The 18,328-nt window shown below is 37.9% G+C and overlaps 1 protein-coding gene across 1 annotated transcript in view; it reads left to right on the top strand.

Moving 5' to 3' along the window:
* Positions 1 to 17,983, top strand: part of LOC110457291 — a 47,216-nt gene extending 29,233 nt beyond the window's left edge. Inside the window, exon 3 of the mRNA XM_021508496.1 lies at positions 12,505 to 17,983. Coding sequence (XP_021364171.1) covers positions 12,694 to 16,428 — 3,735 coding nt within the window. The 5' untranslated portion in view covers positions 12,505 to 12,693 and the 3' untranslated portion in view covers positions 16,429 to 17,983. The remainder of the gene's footprint in view (positions 1 to 12,504) is intronic.
* The last annotated feature ends 345 nt before the right edge of the window (positions 17,984 to 18,328 follow it).

The following is an 18,328-nucleotide window of genomic DNA, read 5'->3' as shown; positions in this document are numbered from 1 at the left end:
TTGCGACTGATCGTAAGAATAAGATGGCTTATAGAAGCTAGGCCATCTTGGATTTGACATTTATAATTTGTTATCACTATTTCTCAGAAAGCATTGATTGCAACCAAAAGAATAAGATGTCAGCCAGAGAGCCAACAGTTGCTGTTTCTTAGAAGGAGAGTCTTTTTTTCATGTTCTTTCCTGGGCTTCTCTTTGCTTTAGGAACTTTAATTTTTTTCAATTCATCTGTTTCCAGTGATAATGAAATCAGCTGAAACCCCTGTACTTTCATTTTTAAGGTAAAATAGAATTACAAAATTATAAAAGTTGTGTAATGTTGAAGGGTTAATAAACAATCATGAAAAGTGTTGTTAAAAATAGGCTGATCCTAATGCTTTGAACAATTTAATGGCAGGGATTCTGCTGTCTTCAAACCATTTTGGAGTGGCCTTGATAGAACCAATTCAACCAGTTAATGGGAAACACTCCTTTTTCATCCTGAAGCAGTCTTGCATGGTTGCATCAACCTATTTTTCAACAAGATCAGTCTGTTCCATTATCAGACTGGTGTAATCATCCCAGACTTGTAGATTAATGAGAAGCATGCCACGTTGTTATAGGATACCACCACACCCATATAGTGGTCTTATACAAAGCTGAAGATATCTTTTGAGATGATAAATTCTTCCCAGTTTTATGCACAATATGACGTCTGTTTAAACATACATGATACATGTATGATATGTGACTAGGAAGATTAATAGCAGTTTGTTTTCTTAAAATCTCTAACCCTGCATGTCATTAACAAATATCCAGGAGTTTGATTGACTCTTGGCATGTCATTATCAAAATGTAATACATATGTAATGAAGTGGCGTGATGTAATGTTGTATGCTTAAGGTGCACGCTGGAGAATGTTTGTAAAAATTGCACTAAGAAGTCTTGTAATTAAATTTTGATGTAGGAAAGAAGCAAACATGTATATCGCTAAAAATAGATTTATTACATCATACATTTGCTGATTTCCATCAAAACATATCCACCGGGTTCGGTTCGCTCTCAAGCATTTCAGTGACATAGATTTAGACCCCCTGCTGTGTGTAAGTTTGGGTGCACCTGTTTTTATGACCTGTTTACTTGTTGTGAGTAGGTGATCGAGGGGATGTAGGAATCTGGGGCGGGCTTACTTGCACCATACATGTCAAATGTTGGGAGAAACAGGTGTTTTTTTCATGTAGCACTCCAGAAATAGATGGTATAAGTGTTTCTAGACACACTACTCTCCAGATACAACATACAAGTATGAGATTTGTTCAGGAAGAAAAGCAAGAAGTGAAAAAATGTATATGACAAAGCATGGTGATCTCCGAGTCTTTATCTCAGTGACATAGTAAAACTAACGCGAACTTTGACTTCAGTCTGTGTTTTAGTGTTAATCATGTTTAACAATTTGGATTTCCAACTTTTTGGCCTCTACGATCACCAATGAGTTCTAGAAGGACAAAAGGACTGTATGGTGCAGAGTTACTCAACTTCCTATTACCAAATTGAATAGGTGTTTACAATAATCACTAAATGAAATTTCTTCCAATATCTTGATCTGACATGCTATCAACTCAGGATTGTATGGAGGTATGGAGATATTCTCTCAGGTGATTTGTATTTAATTTAGTTTGCACTGATCATATTTACCATTGATGTTTATATCTGGCACAAAACAACCTTTTTTATCAGTTTGCCATGTGCAGGCCTACTATGCCTTTTGCTCAACCAGCATAACAACACTTCACTGTCCCTGATAAAATTTCAATGATTAACAAACAAGCTGGAATAAAAGAAAAAACGAAGTGGAGGAATGTTATTTCTGATTTCACCGTTTTCTTTCAAACTGGGCCAAGGTTTTGTATGGGGTAGTGGCCAGGTCAGAGTCAAGTGTCTGTCTGTGAAATTGACATTTCAGTGAGATCTATCAAAACCAGATGTCTGGAAAACAGTTATATATACAACCTAAAGGCCTTAATTATCATACTGACAGGTATTGTCCCCGTAATTACTTTTCTTCAAACTGGTACATGTAATAAGGAATAATAGTTTAAAATTTTATAATCGTAGTAAGTTTTACATGACTGAATACAGTAATTGACGTCTTACACATGATTCGAAATGTTTCATATAGCTCGCTTCATTGATTTAAATCATTATATAGAAGCGATAACAGAAATGTCATGTGATGTTTCATGTTAAAGTCAGTAGTTTCAGGTGCTATATCTCATTGTTGAGGTAATTGCNGATTTGGAGGTTGATGGCTTATTTCAAAGGATTTTATCACTTTTTGTAGAAAACCCAATTCTTGTAATGTTCAACTGATAAATTTGTTTACACATTTGAGGAGGTGTTATTTAATGTGTCAAAATATGTTTTATGATTTCCTGAGAAATTCAGCTCTGCATAGAAGGAAATAGTTAATATATATATAACATCCTCACAGGAAAGAACACTTTCGCTTGTTGAAGTTCACAGGATCCATGTTCCTCTAAGTACCAGGTAATCCAAAATTAGACCACGGTTGTATCAAATCCTGAAATATCTTCCCTCCAAACTGTGATAATATATCTTAGTTCAAAGAGTTTTACAGGTCAAAATACGAGATAGGTGTGGGGGTTTGAATGAACTAGATAACAGTTTTCTGCCAAGTGTTGTATCAGATCTTAGGTTGTAGATTGATTGAAAACAGTTGGAATGTTGATAGTTTCAAGGTTATCCAGCGCTACATCTAATTGTTGTATATTTACCTTCAAAGTGGAGCGAGCTCCATTATGCGTATTACTGTTGGTAAATAAATGTTTCAAAGTTATCTACCGGTTCATCTAATTGTCATTTATTTACCTTCTAAGTGGAGAGTTCCAACCCTAGATCTGATGTTTGTACTGGGTAGCTTGAATGAAAAACAAAATTTAAAATGTTAAAATCCTTACAAGGTTTTGTATATTGTTTATATTGTCTTTCCTTTTGTTTCGTTGTCTCCTCGATTCCTGTTTGTTATTTATAAAATAATTTCTGTCCACTTTGAGTTAAGATGATATTTCACTTTCTCACACAAAAGAACTGGATTTCAAGATAAATGACATTGTTACCAGAAAAGGACTAGCCTAACATGAACTCAAATTAAGTGATTTTCAGAGCAACATATTTTTGTTTACAAAAGTGATCAGCTTTGTAAATAAGTCAAAGGACCTGATGGTCACTTTTAAAGTCTGTTCCCACCACTTAAGTCTGTGAACAGAGTGTTTCTGAAATAACAGTAAAGTGTAAATTGCTGTGTATTTTGCTACACAATTAAACAGTCATTTTAACTTTATCCTGTGTAAGTAAATATTTATGTCAGGTCATTTAAAATCTCCTTCGTCATTGTGGTCACTGAAATTCTCCTGTGTCATGGTAAAAGACCATAGTGATATTTTGTTTCTACAAATGTGATTCTTTCCCCGTTAGTTACAGTCGTGACTAAATAGTATTTAACAGTGTCGACAGATTGGTATCTACTGTCTGAGTGTTGAAACATTGATAACTGCCCCTGTAGACAACCACGGAGGTACACAGGAGCACTTAGAGGCGAACGTGTGCACTAAGATGGAAACTCGAGCCTTCGATGTCTGTGTAACAAAGAGATTCACGAATATGTGTTACGCGCTGTGGTTTATAGAGGCGGCCTGAGGTATGATAGTGGATTCGTCACTAGTAGTCACAGCGTTACTGATAAACTCTTCAGGTGCAATAACGGTCACGCTTAACCAATCTCACAGCGGTTTTTCTTGGGAGTGTACATATTTTGTGTGGGATATGTAATAATAGAGAAAATCGTGTAGAATTATGAGATTCCTCCTATTTATTAGGTGAATAATACCTGGCAGTGTACTTGTGACCTGATGGAGGAAGAAACAGGCAAATATACAGATCAGGAGTTCAAAATCAGAACAGGATTATAAGTGTTCGGATTGAAGGGATACTGACAGTTGAAATAACCTGTGGATTATACATGTGTATGTGAGAGTGTTAAGGTACCCGATTACCTGAAAGGTGAGGATCAATTATTTAGTTTATGTGATAAAATTGAGTAAATTTTATCATTTAGTGACAGAAATTGTACAAGAATTAACAACATACGTAGCACAACATTCAGAATTTCCTGGTGTCTGGGCACTGAATTGGTTGCTCTGGGTATGAACTTCATTTTCTGGATTAAATACTAAAAAGAAGATAAATGAGTGTGGAAAAGTGAGTCAGCTGGACTTTAATTATTATGGAAACTTGGATTTACAAATTTACACAGAAATAGTAAATTTTTAAGGAGTTCTAATAAGGTAAGTTATAGTAACTTAGCAACTGGTATACTGGCATGTTCAATCAGGGACAGTTATACTTATAGAACCCATCACACAATCTTTATACCTTGTGAAGTATATGTATTCAAATTTGACCTAGTTTAATGGAAGATATTGTGAAGGGTTGTCTGGTTTATTATGTACAAGGATCAACTATTTGTGTTCGGTAATTACTCCATAATTACCATAGCAAGTGCCTTCCCCTGTGTCTGATGTCTGGTCAGATTTAAATAAGAGCTAGACTTTTGAAAATTTAAACTCCTAAATACTTCTCTAGTATTTTAATTGATCAATGACATTTTTTTTAATTTTCAAAATATTATTTGAAAGAAAACAGACCTGAAAACATTTCTATGTTCATTGATATTTAACAAGATATTTCATTTTGAATTTTTTAGTGAATTTTGTGTGAAGCTGGTGAAAGATAAGTTTTAGTAATAGTACTTGTGCTCACATGTAAAAAAATATCAGAGGATAATAAAGCGAGTGTTTATCATATATCTTACTGGTAATATTGATAAGTCTCATGAAGACCCACCAGGTCATTGAAATTAGTCGACTCTGTGAGAGATGATCGGCTAGTAAACAGTTGATGTTGTTCAAGTATGCAAGTATCATTGCATAGCAGTGATAAGGGGAATGATAGGTGCACATGTCTAGGTTTTGCAAATTTGACAAGCTAAAGGATTCATTGTAACGGCTTTAGCTCCATGGTGTGGCTCAAATTGATCAAAATGTCACAGGTGAATTAATGGCACATTTCTAATCCCTTTAACAGTAATCATGTGATGACAAAATTCACACTCAATCTACTGGAGAGGTGAATAACCAGGTAAATTGCACACAGGTAGTAGACATGCTCCTTCAAAATTTTATAAACTGACGAAGATATAAGCGTGAAATGTACATCAACCTTGCTGGTTATTGGATTATCTAAGCTTTTGTTAAAAATGTGTTACAGGTACATCTTTCTGCAGGTAAATATTTGAAAGGTTATAGGTACAGGGCGATATACAGGTAAACTAGGGGAGAGGATTTGATAATGACATTTAGTTGTACAGTTGTCTATTTTATGGTTCTGTGTTGGTAAAAATAGAACTGTTTTCGAGGTCTCGTAGAGTGTGATGATGATAAATCGAGTGTTGATGACTTTATGTGTTTTCACAGGTATAAATATACACTCTAATCTTTTATTTGAAATCTTTTAAAGTGAAAATTTGATGGGCGTGATGGATGGCTAATTGCAATAGGATATAGGTATACCGGTGTTGTTGTTTGGGTGGGCCGTTTGTACCACAGGTACATTTTTCACAGGTGAGTGAACTTACCTGTTGATGACTGGCAATGACGTAATGGTGAGAAATTTAAACTTCTCCAGTTTTCTCTGATATTGTACACTAGCTCATATATACAATGTCAGTTCTGGTATTTTTGGTCGGATTTAAGTCACTTATGGTCAGGAAAACGAAAAGGGAAATGTGTAGGATAAAGGCTGACAAGCTGAGGCAAGAAGATTGAAGATTCTGTAGAAATAATCATCTATCAGAAAAATGAAGTACATGTATTACATTTCACTAATTTCAATGTTTTTATTAACAATGTCTCTTGAACCTGTAAATAAGTGTTGATGTGCTCAATGTAAAATGGGAAATTTTCCCTTTTTAAGAGGGCAGTTTCAGCACAGGGTTAAACATTTTGTCAAAAGATACTAGGACAAGAATATTACTGTTTCAATACTATTTACTGGGTATAATAAGCAAGTAGCTTGGATTGGTAAAGCAGGCAACATTGAATATTTCCAATGGTTGCCGTTCATAGGGTATTTGCCGTTTTTCGTCTGTCTGTTTCTCTGTCACATGGCTGAAATATTCCTCACATGCCCAATTAGGCAGTGCCCCTCAGACCCCATGCAATGATCAGAATACAAGAACGTAAATCAGCCGTAAATCAACGTAAATTAAGGGGTATTTGCTAAAAATACCAGTCTCAAAAAAAGGGAAAAAACAACATCAATATTTGTCTAGTCTCTTGAACAACATTTTTCGCAAATACCCCGAACAACATGATATATCAGCAATTGTGAAAATTTGTAAAAAAATAAATAAATAAAAAGACTTATCTGTATTGACACCTTAAAGGGTACAGAATTAAAAACCTTGTCACATAATTACGGTTTCAGGGACATTCAGTGACGTTACATATTTCGCGGCAATCCTTGGAGATGGTTATCCCGTTTCTAGTTCCAATCCTACTGATTAACTCTCAGACAGCTAATTCCCCCTGCGGCGGCGACCGTCTGCTCTGACTGACGAGGCAAGGGAATACAAACCATGTGCATGTCAATTAAGAATCTCCATGACAACATTACATATACCTGATCAATTATGTACCATAACGATAGCTATATACAAGTGTCTATTCCGTAAAATTTTATGTTTTAAAAGTCTTAACGACTGGTTCACTTGACATGTGTAAATGCATCTACTGGTACTGACAATTTTACATCATTCACTAAAGATGTGACATTGCATCTTTAAAAAAACCCCAAAAAACGACACCTTTTTCTTCATCACCTGAACAAAAAGGTCCAATTTGCTACAACAAGTTTTCTGATAACATTCCTTCTACAGTTTCCTTATACTTCAGCTGACATCCTTTCAAATTTTCCATTAAGGGAAGCCACGTGTTTTAAAATTAAAAACGTCTTTTAAGTTCTCACAAAGATCCCGATTTCACAAAACAGTGAACACTTTCATAGTTTAAACGGTTCTCAGAGCATTGAGTTTTTACAAGGCATCTCAAATTCTACAAGACATCAAATTTTCATCATGGAATTCATACCTTAATTTCAAAGCATTAGTACATTAAAACTGTCGAAGATTAGATCATTTGAAACGTTTATTAAAAGCTGTCGTGCATTAGAGCACCCTAAAACTTCTATAAAACTGTCATTACAGGCATTTATAAATTCCAGCGATTTGTTTATCATTTAGAACTTTAAACATGATTAAAAACATAACAAATTCTATGGTTTTATGAGAAATAACAGTTTACTAATGCAGAAAGGTTTCTGAGTTTCTTTAGACATATTGATATTCTGATAGAAATGTTGCTGTAGGTTTTGTGTGTTTTACAATGGAGGAAGAACTAGCGATGCTTGGGTAGAACTTTTAATGGTAAGCGAGGGAGACAGTTCGGAGAATAGGAGTTACACAGAGGCTGTAATTTATGGATTTTATTCATCGAAGTTTCTTTTGTGATACATTATGTGGCACTGTTTCGACACATCAGACGAGATTAGGTAGCTGGATGTTTACTGTCTCTATCTAGTCCTCTTCATTAACGAAAACTCGCAGTACTGTGCGTGTCATGCAGTTTTTTTCTTACTTTTTACATCTGGTTAACAATGCTCCATCACCGCCAGCCTTGTATTGGAGTTGACAGGCAGCATGTCAATGTTTTTCTATCGTGGAATTGTTGATGGTTACATCTTACATTGAGTGAGACATATAGATCTCTCATGGTTTTAAATCACATAGATTTCGTTAAGAAATTTATTTGTGTGAAATATCAGTAAATATCTATGTGAGGTATTCATTTTGATTGAATATTGGTTTATGTGTTTAGGAGATTTTGTGAGATGTATGAGAAGAAAAAAAAGTTGTTTACATTGCATGTGTACTACGATCTGTTGTAACAAAATGGGCTATGTGTTGTCAGCTTGTTATGTATCACTGTTATATAGCCTAGGATGATCATTTTAGCAATTTCATTAAAACATCAAGATTGCAGAAAAGGAAAAGTAGCACAGAGCGAGCAATCATTTCCTTGAAACAACATGATGCTTTATACCTTATACTGTGAGGTTTATATAGTCGCCTTGTTGAAAATAAGAAGTGTCTTTGCTATATTTTGTCTGGCTGTCGGTGACAACAAAAGGGTGGGGACTTCTTTAGAAGCCTTTGTTCACTGACCTCTACATTTGATCCCCTATCCTTCTGCCTCTCTGAGAAAAACTATTTTCATGAGGCCAAGAACTCGTTCTGTAATTACCACCCCTCCCATATGATGTCATTGATGTCAATTTTGGAAGGAAAAACTTTATGATGGAGAGAGGACGAAGGTAACACAATCAGGTATATACATTGTGTGACTCTCAGCATTGCTGAACATAGGTATGAGACGGGCACTGTGATTAATTAAAGATGACCAGTACACACATAAATCTTGTATTTTTTCCCTGCTCGTAAATCACCACCATAAACGCTGCACCAGACAGTGATGGCTGACAGACAGACATAACTATAACAGAACGAGGCAATACACTTCAGCCTTCCTGTACAAAACTTCCTGGTCAGTTGGAACAGCGTAGTGGAGACTATAATGGACTTTGGTGCTTTACTGCAGACACTGACCAAAAACCTACAAAATTCTGCTGACTTCAATAGTCAGTAATGAGGGTGAAAAATCTAGTCTTCCTCTATAAAAAGAGAAACTTCACAAATACAGTGTGCTGTTTTATGTACATCTGATCACTTTTGGTTTCTGTGATGTCGGTAAAGTCAGGTTTCACTGTATTTTTGAGATACACTGGGACAACCTCTAAACAACAATATCTGTCTAAACTGACCATCACTTGAATCAGCATTTCTATTCATGTTGAAACCTGCATGTTCAAAACTGACCACCATTTGAACCAGTATTTCTCTTAAAAATGACACCAATCAAAACTGACCAGTGAAACCAGTATTTCTCCTAACAAAGAAACCTGTTTAAACTGACCAACTGTAGAACCAGTACACATCTTAACAATGAAACCTGTCTTAACTGACCACAGCAGGAACTAGTATGTTCAACATGTTAAACACGTTTGCACATATTCAGTAAATAGAACTATACAAGGTGATCTGTTTTAATGTCATGTTTTCGAAGGTTCCATATTACATAGGTTTCTGGATTATACAAGGTTGTGTTATAGACAGGTAATATTGTATATATATTTAAAAGTTAATAATCCCAAAGAATGTTTTACCTATTTGTTGGAGGTATGTTTTACATTTGGGGAATGCATTACTATATTGCCAAGGAAAGTGCAGAAGTATTTTGTATGAAACAAAGGTGCTGATCGGCATTCTAATGACACGAAAAAACATTTTATAATGATAAGTTAGTGTATACAAATCTTACCAATTGTGTATCGATGTGAAACAAATGTAGTACACAAATTCATTACCTACAAGCCTTTAGGCTCCCCAGGGACCCATCTCATCACTTAGGGCACTATACCACTACATGGCCCTAGACCCACCTCAAGTGTAAGCACTGCTGATACTTTCCTAGCCTGGAGGGAGCTAGCTGTAATTAACATTATGTACATGTGTCTGGTCAGTTGTAGTCCAGATGTCGGTCACCGTGTCATTCTGTGGAATGTATTCAAAATAACATTCACTGGCTTAGCCTACATTCTAGGTGTACTGGATGCACTTTCCTTGTACCGCTGCAATGATTCTGTCGAGGTGAAAGGTCACCACAGCAGCTTGACATTGAAGTGTAATTGTTTACATTGCATGCAGCGTAACATTTCTCTCCAGCTGTCAACTTTCGGGGAATAGTCAATTTGTTATTCACAGAACCCTTGTTTTAGTCAGTATTGCTGCTAAAGGATTGGAGAATTTACAACTGGGACGAATTTGTTGAATATCACAGCTGTATTAAATGTGATATGTGAATCAAGGATATTGATCTATATGTGAATCAAAGACTTTGGATTGGCACAACTGGAATGAATGTGTTGAATTATGTGAATCAAAGTTTTTAATGGATTTGTGAATCAAGGATTTTATTAAACATGGAATTTCCGAACGAAATTAAAGTTTGTACATCCATAGCGTTATAACAGTATCAAACGATTGATTCGAGGTTAGTACATATTAACTATGAATCAGGGATTGGAGGTTGCATGACTGCAATGATGGTGATTTTGTTGATGTATGAATCCAGGATTTTAAGGTTCAGACAGAGTCATGGTTTACCAGCACAGCATCAAAATGTCTGTACAATCTATATCGACCACAGAGCATATGAACAATTTTACAGGGAAGTTACTCTATAAGCCAAAATAATTCCGAGTCAAACTCTTCTTCACGATTATAACTGATACAGTAGTACTCCTCAACTTAAAAAGATCAATGCTGACAGCAGACACACACAGAAACTGATGGATTTGTTTCTCTTTGATTTCTGAAGAAGTTTTAATGTGACTGTTCTAACTGATTTCGAATTTGAGTTTTGGGGATATAAAATGTGATGTTTTTGTTTAAAATTAATAGATTTCTTAACACAAACATACATACTATGGCACCTACATAAATGTCAGTTTATACAGGTGTCCAGATTATACAGGGTTACATAGATACACAATTCTAGGTAAAGGTCTGGTTTATACAGGTGTCCATATTATACAGGGTTACATAGATACAGTTTCTAGGTGAAGGTCTGGTTTATACAGGTGTTCAGATTATACAGGGTTACATAGATACACAGTTCTAGGTGAAGGTCTGGTTTATACAGGTGTCCAGATTATACAGGGTTACATAGATACACAGTTTCTAGGTGAAGGTCTGGTTGTTACATAGATACACAGTTTCTAGGTGAAGGTCTAGTTTATACAGATGTCCAAATTATACAGGGTTACATAGATATATAGTTTTCTAGGTGAAGGTCTGGTTTTTACAGGTGTCCAGATTATACAGGGTTACATAGATACAGTTTCTAGGTAAAGGTCTGGTTTATACAGGTGTCCAGATTATACAGGGTTACATAGATACACAGTTCTAGGTGAAAGTCTAGTTTATACAGGTGTCCAGATTATAAAGGGTTACATATATACACAGTTTCTAGGTGAAGGTCTGGTTTATACAGGTGTCCAGATTATACAGGGTTACATAGATATATAGTTTTCTACGTGAAGGTCTGGTTTAGATGATCTTCTAGATTATACAGTGTTTGGTATACCGGTTTCGTGATGATGCAACATTTGGTTTAGAGAGGCGATACATTGTGATTTATAGTTTTATACCCATTTTCATTTGATTGGATATTGTAGCTGGATATTAAAGATTAAATAGGAATGCAAGCACATGTACAGCTGCAGCATTTTAAATCATTATCTTTCTTCAGAAATCAATATAGAAGTCTTGCTGTGATTTGCAATGTGGGAAGCCAAATATATTATCATGCACAATTTTTATATGAAATATTTCAAAGAGAACTGTGTAATAAATTCCCCCTCATTGGATAGAACCTGGAATAACTCGTTTTGAACTTGTAATTATTTGAAGTTGATGAATTCCGATTGCATGCTTAAAGATGCTCTTCATTTAAATCCAGAACTCTGATAATATGTTTTCATGTTTTTGAAGACGCCAATATTCAATTTAGAAATTCTAGTCATGAGAACTTTTGCAATGTTTAAAGAGATGTTACGCTGTTGTGTGGGTGTGGCACGAATTTCTGATTGCACTGAACCATTGTTTATCTTCAGGATCAGAAGTTACAGATGTACTCATGCATGTATGTTTGATTGTCGTGGGACTTTGTGAAAGATTTCGTCTGATGTTATGACTTCTGTAATAAAGTTAACTCAGGTGTCGCACACCTCGTTAACATACAACAAATATCGTGTTTAGAGATGATGGACTCCTATAGGAAGATGCAAACTATATTCTAAATAAAGAGTATAGCCTGTTCTTATAAGGGGACACCCCAATAAACAGTCTTTGTAATGGTCAAAATAGTGTTTATATATAACACTGTCTGGATGCTTGTAGACCAGTAGTTGTTATGGTCAGGATCAAAACATTTAGAGGATTCAGTTCTGTTCAGGAAAGGTTTGGAAGTTGTATTGATTGAAAGATTACAAGCTTGACCTAGTAATTGAATTTTTGGCAGACAGGTGGATTTGTTCTCACTTTCAACGGATTGCGCTGTAGCTCTCGGATGTACTGATACACAAAATTATTGTCTGTTCCAAATTTTATTACATAGTTGGACATTTACATAAGGTGTGAAAGTAATAAAGAAAACTGTGTTAGAATCAATAATCATGATGGATTCTTTAATTTCTTTTCTTTTTGTTTTACAGGCTCTAAGTGATGAACACAATTTCGACCAACTTAGGACGAATTTGAAATAGCCAGAAATGTAGCCAGAATGGAAACCAATCCACAGACAGGACGACAGACTGATCAGCATCATGTGAATGTTTTGCAGTAATAGAAGAACACATTGATGTCGCCTGTGTTTCAAATATGAGCCTTTTAATTTTAATATCATGGAACTTCATTGTATCCAGATAAACGTGACCAAAGCCGTGATCGTAGCCATCTTGTGTGTGCTAGTGTCATCAAGGCAGCCCACCAAATTTAAATATGAAGAGGAAAATGCTTGGACATACCAACCATCGCAAGTCCATTTTCAGTGGCTTGATGGGAGTGATAATTTAATCCGGGAGAAATCAGCTTCAGAGCCAATGTCGTTTTCTAAGTTACACAAGAAAAACGTTGGAAAGGATACCTGGAGGAGGCTGAAATGGATGAAAAAAGATTACACTGAGAAATCAAAAGGCGTTAAAGTAATGGATGAGGCGGTAAGTGGAGTGAAGAGCTCCCAGCAGACGGCAGGGACGAAAACTCAATTAGCTGCGGAAATAGACATCCTAAGATTATTTCTGGGGACAGAGCCTCATATTGATTCACTTACGGGTCAACAGGTCACCAGGGAAGCTAATAAGAGAAAGAAACGTGTGGTTAGAGACGTAGGGGAGGTAACTCCATCTAACATTGTCCCAAATCAACCACAAGCTACAACACTGGATAGTGTATTAGGGGACATGACTTCAAACAGCTTTGGTGGTTCAACCAATCAGCAGACAGTGAATGAGACGTATGATTTGATTGGTTCAGAAGGTTCAGGTACTGTCATCAACACTACCCCAGAATCATTGTCAGGTCTTACAACCTCAATGAAACCTATAACCACACTAGAGATTACTACAATACCACAGCCTATAACTGCAGACCCCAGTACATCAACACAGTCCTCCACAACAGCAAAGCCCTTCACATCTCCATCATCCACAACAACTCCAAAACCTATCATAACCTCAAATCCCACAACTCCAAAACCCACAACAACTCAAAAACCCACCACAACTCCAGAACCCACTACAACTCCAGAACCCACCCCAACTCCAGAACCCACCCCAACTCCAGAACCTACCACAACTCCAGAACCCACCACACCTCAAAAACCCACACCTACAGAACCCACCACAACCCCAGAACCTACCACAACCCCAGAACCCCCCCCAACTCCAGACCCCACCACCCCTCCAAAACCCACAACAACTCAAAAACCCACCACAACTCCAGACCCCACCACCCCTCCAAAACCCACAACTACAGCACCCACCACAACCCCAGAACGCAGCCCAACTCCAGAACCTACCACAACCCCAGAACCCCCCACAACCCCAGACCCCACTACACCTCCAGACCCCACCACAACTCCAGACCCCACCCCAGCTCCAGAACCTACCACAACTCCAGAACCCACCACAACTCCAGAACCCACCACAACTCCAGAACCCACAACTACAGAACCCACCACAACCCCAGAACGCACCCCAACTCCAGAACCTACCACAACTCCAGAACCCACCACACCTCCAAAACCCACAACTACAGAACCCACCACAACCCCAGAACGCACCCCAACTCCAGAACCTACCACAACTCCAGAACCTACCACAACTCCAGAACCAAGTATCACTCTTTATCCTGCCTCACCAGAACCCTCTCCCACACCAGAACCATCTGCTACACCTGAACCCTCTGTCACATCTGAACCTGTTACACCAGAACCCTCTGCCTCACCTGAACCCTCTGTCACACCTGAACCCTCTGTCACACCAGAACCCTCTGTCACACCAGAACCCTCTGCCTCACCAGAACCTTCTGTCACACCTGAACCCTCTGTCACACCAGAACCCTCTGCCTCACCTGAGCCTTCTACTTCTCCTGAACCTAATGCCACTGTAGAGCCAGAAACAGCTGAACCAGGCTCAGAGCCTACAAACTCCACTTCTGAGCCTGAACCAGAAAGTGAACCAGAAGGTGAGCCATCAGTGTTTTCTGAACCCAGACCAGACTGGGAGGCTGCAATGGAATTGTGGCAGTGGGGCTGGTATTTCTTCATCTACTTCTTCGGGATCATGTTTCTGGTGTTGGCCTTGTTCAGTCTCCTGAGTGTGATCCGGCTCTGGGGCATGAACCAACTCCTCAGTAAGAACTATTTTGTCACACTCAACATCCTAATCATCATCAAGTGTACATTGCGTGGATCGTACCTGCTGGTGGATGCTCACAATATCAATAACACTTTCCACAATATTGTGGACTACTTCCTCTACAGTACAGCGTTTCCATGCCTCACATCCGCGTTCAGTATTCTGTTTTATGCGTTGCTGATCGCCACAAAGATGCAGGTGATTTCGCCCAAGATCCAGAAACTATCAGTGCTTATTGGAATTATATTGTTTCATTTCGCCCTGTCCCTGGTCACCGATGTTATAGTGGGAATATTCTCGGAAGCTCGTGTGTTGCTATTGGTGTGTCAGTTCTTTTATGTGGTATGGGGCATCGTACTATTTGTGGGATATTTCTACCTATTCCGGCGGCTGTATAGTGCCGCAATCAAGCGACAGAAAAACATGCTTCAACAGACGCTGTCCACCAGCACTTCATCTGTCACAGAACGCACGAAAAAGAAACTGTCATCAAAATACACAATCAGTCTTTCCATTAAAGTGACCTTTGTGGCGGCCATCTTTGGATTAATGTGTGTTGCTTTGGAATTGTATGGAATTTTTGGTGTGTTTAAATTGTTAAAGACGGGCCACACTCCGGAAGCCTGGCCCTGGTATACCTACAAGTTCTTGCTTCGGCTTATGGAGTTACTTATGTGTGCCACTATGGTGTATGTGGCATCTCAGCCACTGAAGTACCGGCGACGGGACAAGGAGACCACGTGCTGGTTGTTAATGATGCCTTTAAAGCGTATTTTTTGTAGCTGTGGTGGTCAGGGGTCAAACGATAATACCGAAACCTCAACAAATTCCGACGGGCATGTAATGTCAGACACCCAGAAAGATTTACAGAAAAACATGAAATATTATGATAAAGGTGACGAGGGTGTGAAATCAGAAACAATGCTGAAACCACATGTGACATATGCTCCTCACTTAAACGGACACTTTCATCGACAGGTTTCAGAGACTCCGTCTCACCTTGTGATAGAAGATGGCCTGGTACGATTTCGTAGTGAGGAAGAATTGAATTATTGTGATTCAGAACTGGCAACGAGTCTTCCCGACCTCGTCAATGGAAGTGCTATGAGGAGTACTGCCTTAAATGGGGAAGCTTTAGGAAATGGGGCGATTCCACGAGGAGTTCTCAATGGTGGTTTTTACAGAACTGAGAACGAGGCTCACAATAACAATAATAAGAAACATCAGGGATCGGTCAGTGGTCAGTGTTATGACCAGTACAAAAACAGCATGGACCTAGAAAGGACCAGTATAGGGACCACGGGCACCGATACGATGCGCCCCATGTCTGCGCTCAATCTCGCTGCCAGTATGGAGTGGGAGTTTGATAGAGTGTATGAACGTAGTTTTGTAGAAAGTGACACAAGTAGTGTTAAAAGTCTTCCCAATGTTGTACCACTATCTCCACTGGAAAGCAATGCCGAGAGCCGACTTCTTGTCAACCAATCACCTAGTCATGACTCGTATGCCAACCAATCAGACCAAAGGCGTGACAGTTTGCCAGTTGATATGAATCAGGTCTCACTAGATATGAGCTCAAATCTTTCATCGTCACCTGAGGCTCCTCGTTCTCCGACCTCGCCCACACGTAAACCCTTGATAAAAAAACGTATGAGCAGACATGCGTCAACAGACTCAGACTGTTTAGACCGATTTAAGGCCAATATTTACACTTCATAGCACGAAACAGTCGGTGGATATTCTCTTGATCCAATCAAAAAGCTTCTTGGCAAACATATGGAGGAAGAAATCTAGGCTTATTACCGTTCTTACCTGTGGTAAGGCCAGGTGCCTTAGTCCTTAGAAAGATGTCAACTCATTCACCCCTGAAATTTCATAATGGACTATTCCAACCGTTAAATTGGAAGAGTTCAAATGTGTCTTCAGGGGTGAATGAATTGAGTGTGGGCAGGGTATACTGGGCTTAATCCTAGATCCTGCTCTGTATCCAGAATGAAAACAGAAATCACCGTTATTTGTTAAGTTGGTTGGACACGGGGAAGGATGGATTATACTGAGCGTGGTCTTATTACAGGTAACCTAGGGTACTGGGCATGTTCAAGTGACTTCTTTCTCTGGTATAAGTGTTTTGTTGGATTACATTTTTCGTGATTCAATGATATTGATGTTTTTCTTCTTAAATTCAGAGAAATTATTACAATTTAAAACTTTAAATTTTTTGTTTTGATGAAAAAGTAAGAAAGCTTATTCAGATAAAAAAAAAATAAGATGAAGAAATTGGTATTTATAGAATGTTTTCTTCAAGTAGATACACGTTTGACTGATAATTTCTGTAATTATGATCAGATCTTGAGATTATCTACAAAGCTGATAATTGGGGCCTTTTTGCAATATTGAATATGATTATTTTGTGTAACAAATGTTGATAGAGTATTTTTCAAATCTAATCATGATTATAAAGTATATGTAGGACCATAATCACAGTGATGACAGACTACCTTTGAGAGGGAATAGGCGTCATTTGTTTCAGATTCCATCGATTAATTAACAGGTCAAGAGGCCATCATAAAAAGTCGATCAATTCTTTCATTGTCATTTCTCATAATTTGGTACATTAAATTACATTTAAGTCGTGTCGTAACAAACATTAACTATACAGAAGTATTATATAGACTGAACCTTCACAGTCGTAACAGAGAGGGATCTGGTACCAGGTCATCTAATAATACTTGCTTCTAAACAGAATCCAACATGGCTGCCAGTAATTAATCCCCTGCAGTTACATCTAATTACAGATCACCTGAAATGGTTGCCATAGCAACATATGCAGATGTAATCTCCTGACATTTTGATTAATTAATTTCTTTTTCCTTTGATGTGAGTTAGCATTTTTTTTATTAGTTCAAGAAGCTCCAAAAGGAAAATAAAAAAAATTGTTTTAATCAACCGATCTGTTCAAGTATCAATCTCAATGCTAAGTGGCAAGGATTCTGTATTACTTTATGCATAATATGTAACAAGGCAAAATACAACATGATTGGTTTATCTGCAGTACTGAATATGCCGTCTTCTTTCTTAATACATGTAACATACAAATATAGCCTTACCCTGCCCCTTCCTAACTACCTGGTTCTTTCTTCCTAGCCATGCCCCTTCCTAACTCCCTGCCCCTTCCTGACTCCCTGCCCCTTCCTAGCCGTGCCCCTTTTTTGTCCTATCTTTATCATAAATGGACTGTCATGAGAATATCTAATCATGCATGTAAGTAATAAAACGAGATGTTGGGAGTAAGTACCAGTATTAGTTAGTTTGGTTTTTACATTCCTTCTGTAGGTATGTGATGATAAGTATATGTCCAACTTCCCCACATCCTCTCCCTCTCTCTCTCCTTCCCCACCCAACCCTCCCTTCTCCTTCCTTTTCCTTTTCCTTCCTTCTCCTTCATCTCTCCCCCTTCCCCTCCTCTTCCTCCTCCTTCCATCCCCCAACCTATTTGACCAACTAACCCAGAATTAGCAACACAATGATTCAATTTATAGAATTGAATAAAAAAGTACTCATCTGGTTTTCGCCTCCCTCTCACCTCTAAACCTTTATCTTTGCCGACCATGTGTGGCAT

The sequence above is a fragment of the Mizuhopecten yessoensis genome, unplaced genomic scaffold, assembly GCF_002113885.1.
Source record: "Mizuhopecten yessoensis strain PY_sf001 unplaced genomic scaffold, ASM211388v2 scaffold9073, whole genome shotgun sequence".
Lineage (NCBI taxonomy): Eukaryota > Metazoa > Mollusca > Bivalvia > Pectinida > Pectinidae > Mizuhopecten > Mizuhopecten yessoensis.
The sequence above is the reverse complement of the archived record's forward strand: the minus strand, read 5'-3'. Positions and strand labels throughout refer to the sequence as shown.